The sequence below is a fragment of the Tupaia chinensis genome, unplaced genomic scaffold (genome assembly GCF_000334495.1).
Source record: "Tupaia chinensis unplaced genomic scaffold, TupChi_1.0 Scaffold143687_1, whole genome shotgun sequence".
Classification (NCBI taxonomy): Eukaryota; Metazoa; Chordata; class Mammalia; order Scandentia; family Tupaiidae; genus Tupaia; species Tupaia belangeri.
This window is the reverse complement of record NW_006203535.1, coordinates 621,159-631,443: the sequence shown is the minus strand read 5'-3', so window position 1 is coordinate 631,443 and position 10,285 is coordinate 621,159. Positions and strand designations below refer to the sequence as shown.

Genomic DNA, 10,285 nt, shown 5'->3' with positions numbered 1-10,285 from the left:
GGGTGAAACAGAGACAGAGAGACGGAAAATGAGAAATCACCCCCAAGGGGGGATGGACATGCCTCAATCCCTTCATCTCCATTCTCCTCTTGAGATTTTGGGCATACATGTTCACAGACAAAGTGTGATTTTTTAAGCCACCGAGTCTGGGACTTGAATGGCTTTCAGCCACATGGGAGTCCAGTACGTTAATCACTATGCCACCTGCTGGTCCTGGCCCTGGTCTGTCTTAACCATGCTAGACACACATATGAGTGCCCAAGATCTGAGGGCTGAAGGACAGGAAGAAAGAGATCACTGGGTGACCAGACCTTTTAGACCTCTTTCTTTCTTTCTCTTACTCTCACATGCTGGTACATGTGCACTACCATGAAAAATAAAAGACAAACTGTTTAAAAAAAGAAAAGCAATCTTTGGTTGTTATAACAGAATTCAAAAAAAAAATTAATAACACATTTATTACTTCAAAGAAAAAGTTAGATAATTTTTCTAGTTCAATTTTCTTAATTCTCCAGAAACCTGAGTAAAGGTTGAAGTCATAACCAGCATGATTCATAACTTGTATTGAATCAAAGTGTGTAAAGTTCAGACAATGTAGTCTTGTGATAGTGAAAAGCAATCTAAAGTATGAATAACCTTTTAATAATATTTGTTCAGTAAGTCATGTTACAGATAAACAATCAAAGTCAGATTTCTTGGATGGAAGTCTTCCTCCCAGGAATACCTTTCTATAGGAGAAGCTTGCTTCAAAAATAATCTCGCCTTATCAACAGCCTCTGTTCCCATGGGATGTCTTCTCGGCTTGCAGTCGCCAGGATAACAGGCCCAGAATGTGTTTCTGAGTTTGGGAGTGCTTTTCCTCCACTACATGTAGTTCATTGCTAAAACCCAATGCATTCATTTCATCCTAGCTGAGCTAAAAGACTGGACATTTCATTGTACCTGGCAGCCATTGCTTAACTTGTTGCCTGTCTTTGGGTACTGAGTCATCCTAAGACAAATTCCTGAATAAGAGCATCTTTTTCTTAAAAAAAAGAATTATTTTCTTTAACTTTTTATTTCCTTTTTTTTTTAACTTGACCAGGGGGGAGAGAGAGAGAGAGAGAGAGAGAGACAGACAGACACCAGGTCCAGGACTTGAACCATAGTCAACCATGTGGGAATCCAGCGCTCTTAACCACCATGCCACCTGCTGGTCCCAATAAGAGCATCTTTGTAAAGACACTCCTCATACTTTTCTTTCTCTTAATTGGGTTCACAAAGAAATTACTCTTTATTACCTAACACAAAACTAGAAATTATGTGGGTTAATTATACTTAGCCATATTAATCTATTTCTTTTGTATGTGTGTGTGTGTGTGTGTGTGTGTGTGTGTGTGTGTGTGTTTGTGGGGGAGTATAAATTATTTTGGAATTAGAAATAATTTTATACTTATTACTTTCTGGGAAAAGTATTTAACTTACCTGAACCTCAGTATTTTCATTTGGAAAATGGCATGATAATAGCTTCCTTGAAGGTCATGGAAACAAAAAGTAATATATACAAAACTGAGTAGAATATCTAGCAGCTCTAAAAAGAAAATTCAAAGCCTTGCATGTTAAGTGGTATTATTCACTTTTTTAAGAATTACTTACTTTTATTTATTATTTTTTAATTTACTTCAGTGACCATAGAGACAGAGAGAGAGAGAAAGAAAGTGAGAAAATAAGCCACCAAGTCCAGGTCTCAAATCATGGTTGACCATGTAGGAGTCCAGCACCTTAACCGCCATCCCACCTGCTGGCCCAAGTGATATTATTCTTACAGTTTGTTGTATTATAAATTAGAAAAGGTATGAAGAAGCTCTTGATATAAGCACTCAAGAAATTATAATAATAATTTTTCTACTTTATGTGTAAGGACATAATGCTATTTCAGGTCTGGAATATATCAATACATTATGGTGCTTTTCATACAGCTATGATGAATATTTTTCTTCAGTCAATAAATATGTTAGAAATAGGAAAAGGTATGAAAAAGAATAAAAAAAGAGTAAAATTAAATTTACTTTAGAGGATAAAAGACAGCATCAAATCAAAAAGTTTCAAGGTGAATTAAATGTTACTTAACAAAAAGGAGAGGTCAGTTGATAACAGAACAGGACAAAATTAGCCAACAATTTCACTAGAACAATGAGAGCAATATGTTCAGAAGAAACATATATCTTAGTAGGAAATAGTTTGAGTTCTAGGGAAATGGGGATGTCTGAATTTGGATCCTGGCTTAGGTAAGTTTATTTATTTATTTATTTATTTATTTATTTATTTATTTATTTATTTTTAAACATCCTACACTGCAATTTCCTCCATCTTAAAAGTATCCCTTATAATATTTCCAGGAACATAATTTGTATATGGCTAATTAATAAATTAAAACCCTTTCAGTCTGTAGTAATCATTTAATTGAATCTTGCTTTCAACACAGTTTTACTGTCAAGCACATAAGTAAAATACACCTATTGCACTAGGCTATGCTTATCTTTACTGTAAAAACACACTTTTGCCACCTTAATCATTGGGGTCATCAAACTCCATAAATACAGAAAGTAATTTAAAATATTACATGTTTATTCCTTACAAAATGTAATTACTTATCCATGACTCTTTCCTCTTTCTTCATGTGCATACATTTGTACTTTCCATTTTTTGTAATTGAAAATAATGAACTCTCCTGGTGGCTCTCAAAAAGGTAACATGTTTATATCAAGTACATAAGTTCAGATGTTATATACAAGTTTAGGTGTTACATACAAGTACAGATATTACATATATTCAATCAGAACTTTTGAGCAGAGGGTCTAGGAATCTATTTTTTATAAAAGACCTAATCAATATCCAAATGATGCAATGAGAACTTTCTTGCCTACAGTAAAGCTTCTTTCTTGCTTGAGAACAAAATACGCCAAATGGAGACTGAATAGATGAACTTGACCTCAAATATTTGTTCCCTTTTAACACTGAATACTAACCACACAGGCTACATATCTTAAGATAGAGAAGTACTTAAAAATATAATGACGTTGGTTATGTAAAACCATTTTATCATTCACATTCGCTGACATTATACATATAATGTAATATCAATCTCTGATGCAGCTGATCGAAACTACTAAAATGAAATTAACTCTTAAATATTAGATTTTCTTTATCTGGTCCAGAAGCATAGAGAATCACTGCATTTTAAAAATACCATATTACGGTAACTTTTAATAATCCCAGAAATATAGGTTAAATATTCTTTACATTTTTTGATAAATTGACATATAAATATCGGTATCTAGATGCACAATGTACAGAATAATAATATTAATTATCTCCTAATAATTATACTTAAATAAATAGAAAGGAAGGAAACTATAGGGTTATACAAATTAAATTACTGACCATGCTGGCTTAACTTACTTTATAGTTTTTATTTCTATTTAGTGAAACTTAGTTGCCTCATAATGAAAATGAAAAAGATAACTTTAAACTGCAAAATAAGACTTTTAACTCTCAAGATGGAATTAAAATTGCTAAACCAATAGTGATAGAAAGTAGCCATGCTTCAATTTCTCATTCAAAATTTATCTTGAAAAACATAATCCATAAATAAAATCTTACAGGAACTTATACTTTGTGAACGAGTATATAATATTTTTTGCATGTCAAAATTTAACCATAATTATGTTGTGACGTCTTTTGCTTAAGAGTTTCCTGACAAGCCCCTTTTTTTCATAACACAAAATTTTAAAGCATCACCAGAGACCCGTGTTTATGTATAATTTGTATTATATATTTAGATTATTCAGGGTCCATGTTGGTTCTTCAGAAGTTAGTAGACTGGTAGAGAGTTGGACTGAAATAATTCAGACTAGGAAAAAAATGAAACGGAAATTGAATTGTATATTGCTTAAAATTAACAATCAAAAACACACGATTTTCTGAAGAAAGCGTGGATTTAAAATAGATACTAATTACCAAAAGTATTTGATTTTTTTAAACACAGAGGAAAAATATGAAGACAAAACAATCTCATAACTTCAGTCAGGATGTGAGGTCAAATTACATGTGACAGTAGCGGAAAACTACCTTGCCTCTGGAATAATGTGTTGTTTCAAAATTAGTACATATTTGAGATTTAATAATATTAATTCATTCAATAGTTGTAGATAGTACATATTTGAGATTTAATAATATTAATTTTTTCAATAGTTGTATTGAACTCCTACTAAAATTTTAATGAAAACAATTAAAGGAAAGTCTCCTATTGAGAATGTTAAGTAATACAAACGACAAGTTAAAAATAAGGATCAAACCTCAAAAGACTGAGCAGTTTTACAGAAATAACTATTATACTTACATAGTCCCCACAAAACATTTTGATGATGATGATGAAGTTCAGAGCAGACCTAAAAATTCTCAATAAGTTATCAATTGCATAGATTTATGTTGCTATAAAGCCAGAGAGAATCAAGGTTCACTGTTGAATCAAATTTACATATGTTCACCACTCTTCTCAGTTTCTTAGACAAGAAAATGGAGGGGTGATTCTGGACACAGTGTGACCAGAGATACAGTATTTATACTTAACTATCAATCATAGATGAGTAGGCAGAATTATTGCACAAAATAAATAGAACCACTAGCCTAAGCCCTGGTTGTGTGTTGATTTAAGACACACAAATTAACCAATCTATGAGAGAAGAGTAATCTTTTGAAAAAGTTGATGACTTATGGAAAGGTAAATTGGTTAACCACAAAGTTAATGATTTATTTTCTCCCTAATCATTGTTAACATTCAGACTCTTTCAGGTGCCCAGCTCTAGATTCATATTTCAAATTTCTAGGTTCTATGTGCATGTGTATCATTCTTTAAATATTTCAAATACTACATATCTAGTCTTATATTACAAAACAATGAATTTAGGGCAGACTCAATTACCCAGCAATAAAAGTATTTGAAGAAAATATATTCACTATCATTTTTCGCACAATCTTCATATCCCTATAATTTTTAAATTTAAATTTATTACATTTTCAATTATAACTAAAAAATTCTCAAGGTTCAACATATTCTTAGCAACTATATATCCTTTAAGTTTCATGAGTAATTCCAAAAATAATAAAACAGATGTGTATTATATGTTATTTGACTGCTACTTGCCACTTAGTGAACAATATAGTTTTCATTTGGTCTATAAACCTTAAAATCTTTGAAAAAAATTGGAGATGAATAATTCTTAGTTAAAAAAGCATGTTACAATGTGGATATAAATTGATAAGCATCCATAACATTATGACTGATTTGCTCAAAATAAATGTGTTGTTAAAATATTAATAAAAATCATTAAACAGGATGTCTTTGTATGTGTGTATACATATATTATGGGAAGCAGAATATCTACATTATGCAGAACTCAATTTATAACAGAATCTGCTTAATAAAACACCTGGTAATGTAATAAATTTAAAAAAGCGTGCTGCCTGCTTTCAAATCTAGTAAGTCATATGATGTGCTGTAAATATCTGAATCACAGTTTGTGTCTTCTCTGTGCATATTTAGACAAAATATAGTAATTATTAAATAATAATTACACTTACTAAATATATAGAATTCATAATGAGAAACAAAAAATATTTCCAACTAAAATTGTCTGTTATTTTCTTTTTATAATTATTTTCAAAATTGTGGGGTTTACGGCTTATAGATTAAATGTATAAATGTGAAACAAAAATTGTTAAAAGTTTTAAGACCAAACATTTTTTTCTTTTCTTTCCTTTTCTTTCTTTTTTTATGGAGAGGTTTTAGCTATAAGACATGTGTGCTTGCCAGAAAGACAGAGAGACAGAAAGCGAAATATCACCCACCCAAGGGGGATGGCCACACCGCAATCCCTTCTCCTCCATTCTCCTCTCAGGATCTTGAGCACACACACACATGCGCTCGGCATGAGTTTAAGCCACTGGGTCCAGGACTGGAACTGCGGTTGACTACATGGAAGTCCAGTGACATAGCCACTACGCTAACTACTGGTCCTAAGACCAAATATTTTTCCTAATATTACTAGATAGTTGAGAAAAAAAAAAAGAGTCTGGATAATATTCTCTGTTTCTCCCAGACAATAGTTACTTATTGTGTAATTTTATTCATTATTTTGTGACTTATTTTTTCAACAATATCCCCAAGTAAAATTATGATCCTGGGATTTCCTTTACAATATACGTCATGATGCAAAGGTTTGAAAGACATGAAGCCAATATGGCCAAATCTTTTATAGTGAAGTTTATTTATTTCTTCCAAGAGCAAGAAAGGCAGAGACAGAGAGACAGAAAGACAGCATGCCCAACCGAGCCTTGAGGCCCTGATACACGTGACTTAAGTTAGTCCCAGAACATGGGCACACAGGTGCGCAGAGTATGCAGGGAGGTCTCTGGATGCGAACCCGGCATCTGCACAGGTCGGTCAGACTCTCAGAGCAGCAGATTTTACAGCTACACTACTACTAGCCTCAGTGTGGAAAAACCATGAAAATTACTGAGGAAATGGCAGTTATCTAGATAATTATATTTTTAGGCATATTTGAAATTTTTTGTAATATTTTTTAATGCTTAGATTTAACTTATTTACTCCTATCTTAATATGAGTTGAGTATCTACTATCTATAAAGTAATAATTGAGTTTTGCTCTATTCTAGGCATTATTTCAAGTGAATCCACCATTATACACAAAGGTAATCCTTACCACACTGTATGAGTTAGGTACTATTATCACTCATACGTTAGTGAAGAGGAAACTGTGGTCTGGAAGTTTGCCTACAATCATACCCCAGAGTGTGCTAAAGTAGAAATTTGAATCGAGGCAGTCCAAAGACTAATCTATGACCTCAATATCTATGCTACACAAGGACTCTGTGAAGAAATAAAACAAGGCAACAATTTTTTTTAAAAAAGGCATGTTTCTTAATTCAAAGGGATTTACAGTTTAGTAGGTGGAGAAAATTAATGAAATGCAAGATGGAAAATGGTAAGTGTTTTAATCAAGTCACAATAAACATAATGGGCAATTCTATCAGAGGCAAGTTACTTTAGGCAGCAAAGAAATGAAAAAGACCTCACAGATAAATTAGCATTTAAAACATGATTTAGAAATGGAAGGGAAGAGCCTTCCAGGTAGAGAAACCAAATAAGCCAACACCCGCAGGAATAGAATAGAAAGGTGGAAGGGCATGAAGTGTGAGTGTCTTAATTAGGAATTTGGTTTTCAGTTATTAGTTATATACGACCTATAAGAAAATGCATTTTTTTTCTGTTTCACTTATTTGAATTAAGACTCAACTTGGAGTTAAAATTTTTTAAAAAGGAAAAATAAATGGCTTCTGGGCCAACAAGACATGAATATAATCTTTAAGAGTTAGTAGTTTACTTAAAACTATAATGTGGATAAACCAAAATGCAGGTGGATCCTTTAGTAAAGCATAGAAAATTGGGGGCAAGGATTGGTAGTGCCCGGCTAATAATTGCATCAGTTAAACAATGCATTGGCCTGAATACCAGGTATACTGGCTCTTTGGTTAAAACAAGCATGTGTCACTTTATGACAAGGATATATTCTGAGAAATGCATGGTGAGGCAATTTAATAGTTGTTCAAATATTACAGAGTGCACTTAGATAAACCTAGACACTGTAGTCTACTATGAACCCAGGCTGTATGATATAGCTTATTGCTCCTAGGCTGTAAGTTTATACCATAAGTTACTATTGTATAATGAATAATATAGGCAATAATAACACAATGGTAGGTATTTATGTTTCTAAACATATAAAAACATAGAAAAACTATAGTAAAAATTATAAAAGATTAAAAATAGGAACAACTACATAGGGTGCATACCATGAACAAGGCTTTCAGGGCCAGAGGCTGAACTGGGTGAGTCAAAAAGTGAGTGGTGAGTGAATGAATATGAAGACTTAAGATTTGACTGTCTTCTAGTGTAGACTTTATAAACACTGTATACTTAGAGTATACTACATTTTTTTAAACTTCCTTTATTTAATAGTAATTTAGCTTACTATAAGTTTTTTCTTAATAAATTAAAAAATGTTTTTTACCTCTCATGTTTTTGCAATAACACTTAAAACACAAAGACATTATACAGCAATTCAAAATTTTATTTTCTTTATTTATTCTATGAGGTATCTAAATAGTTATTTTTCGCTTTTTAAACTTTTCTATTGAACAATAAGATACAAATGTACACCTTAGTCCAGGCCTACACAGGGTCAGGATCAATAACTTCACCATTTTCTACCTCTTAATCTTATTGCTCCTGGAAGGTCTCAGGGGCAATCACATGACACAGCTGTCATCTCCTACGATAATCATACCTTCTGGAATACCTCCTGAAAGACCCGCCTAAGGCTCTTCTTGAAGAGGTGTCAGTTTTTCCAGAAACATGTCCATGGTAGTTTGTTTGGCTTCTTTATTTTATCATAGATTTACTTCTTTTAAAATTATTTTATTTTTAACTTTATTTAATTAATTAACTAATTTATTTATTTATTCTAATTTGGCCAGAGTAGGAGAGAGATAGATAGATAGATGAGAGAGAGAATGAGAAAGCAAGCTGCCAGGTCCAAGTCTTGAACCACAGTTGGCCATGTGGGAGTGCAGCACTCTTAACCACCACACCATCTGCTGTCCCCATAGATTTACTTTTAAGCAGGTAATATATCTTGAACTTTCCACTCTTTAACTTAAAATTTTGGTATTGTGGTGTCTATGCTTCTAAATCTTTTATGGAGTGTGTTCAGTTCTACAAAAACTTCTACTAAATACTTCACTGAATTTCTTGCGAGTTTTATTTTTTTTTCCTAGTTTCTTTATTTCTTATGTCTTCTTCAGCAATGCATTCCTACTTTAAGTCTCAATGGCCCCTCACTAGTCAATTTCTCAAGAACCACCTCTAGGAGCTCCTCAATGACATTCTCATCCACACCTAGGTTAAAGTTGTTCGCCATCTCAACCATCATCTTATTGATTTTTGCAATATCTTTATCCTTGGCAAATCCTTTGAATTCATGGGGAAACCTCATTTTTTTATTAAAATAATACTTAAGCAAGATTCAATTTTTAAAAAAGAGTTTGAGAATAACTTAGTGATTTCCTAGTTTTGAAAATATAGTTGCTCATTGTCCAAGTGAGGGCAGCAATGGATTCCTTTTTGGACAAACTTCTGAATGTTTTCTTCCAGATTCCAGCAATACATAAATGCCTTGGTGACATCACCTCAAGGATAAGCAATGTTCTTGATGTAGCCAGAGATGTTGTAATCCTTCCAGAACTGTGTCAGTACCTTTTCAGTGTCTTCTTCGGTTGCAGAAGTAGCCTAGGGTAAATGTTCTCAGGTAGTGGACTTTAAAAGTTGCTATCTATAATTTCTTCATCCATTGGTTGGACTGAAAATGTGTTGGGAGGGAGAACCACCAGTTTGATATTGGGATGAAGATCACCATTAAAAGGAGGATATGCAGGAACATTATAAACTATATGAAAAATCTTATTCTTCAATAATACTTGTCTTATTCTTTATTTTAGAGACAAATCTTTCAACTTTACACTGTGGATTATGATTCTAGGTGTGGGCTTCTCACATACAGCCTGCACTGTATTGAAGGACATTTCTTCAATGTCTAGTTTGTTGAGTTTTTATCATGAAAGGATGTGGAGTTTTGTCAAATGATTTTTTTCTGCATTTATTGAGATGATCATGTGATTTTTATCTTTCATTTTTATAATAGAATAGATCACATTTATTGATTTGAATATGTTGAGCCATTATTGAATTCTAGAGTTTAATCTTACTTAATCATAGTGAATAAATTTTTTTTTTTTAAGATTCTTGCTATATATAGGACACTTGCTCACTGGAGAGAGACAGAGAGAAAGTGAGAAATCATCTCCGCATGGGAAGACAGCCATGTTGTAATCCCTTCTACTCCATTCTTCTCTCAGTATTTTGGGCGTGCACATATGTTCTGTGTGATTTTTCAAACCACTGAGTCAGGGACTTGAACCATGGTTGGCCATATGGAAATCCAGCGCTTTAACCACCATGCCATCCTCTCGCTCCAATCATGGTGAATTTTTTTATTACACTGTTTAATTCAATTTGCTTATAGTTTGTTCAGAATTCATGAATCTATCTTTATCAAGAATATTGACCTGTTATTTACTTGTAATGTCCTTTTTTGGCTTTGGTATCA

At 32.7% G+C, this 10,285-nt stretch overlaps 1 protein-coding gene across 1 annotated transcript in view; it reads right to left on the bottom strand.

The window, feature by feature from the left end:
- The window catches only part of ANXA10 (annexin A10), a 71,393-nt gene extending 66,880 nt beyond the window's left edge, over positions 1-4,513 (bottom strand). The window contains exon 1 of the mRNA XM_006164708.2: positions 4,382-4,513. Coding sequence (XP_006164770.1) covers positions 4,382-4,399 — 18 coding nt within the window. The 5' untranslated portion in view covers positions 4,400-4,513. The remainder of the gene's footprint in view (positions 1-4,381) is intronic.
- Positions 4,514-10,285: the final 5,772 nt, after the last annotated feature.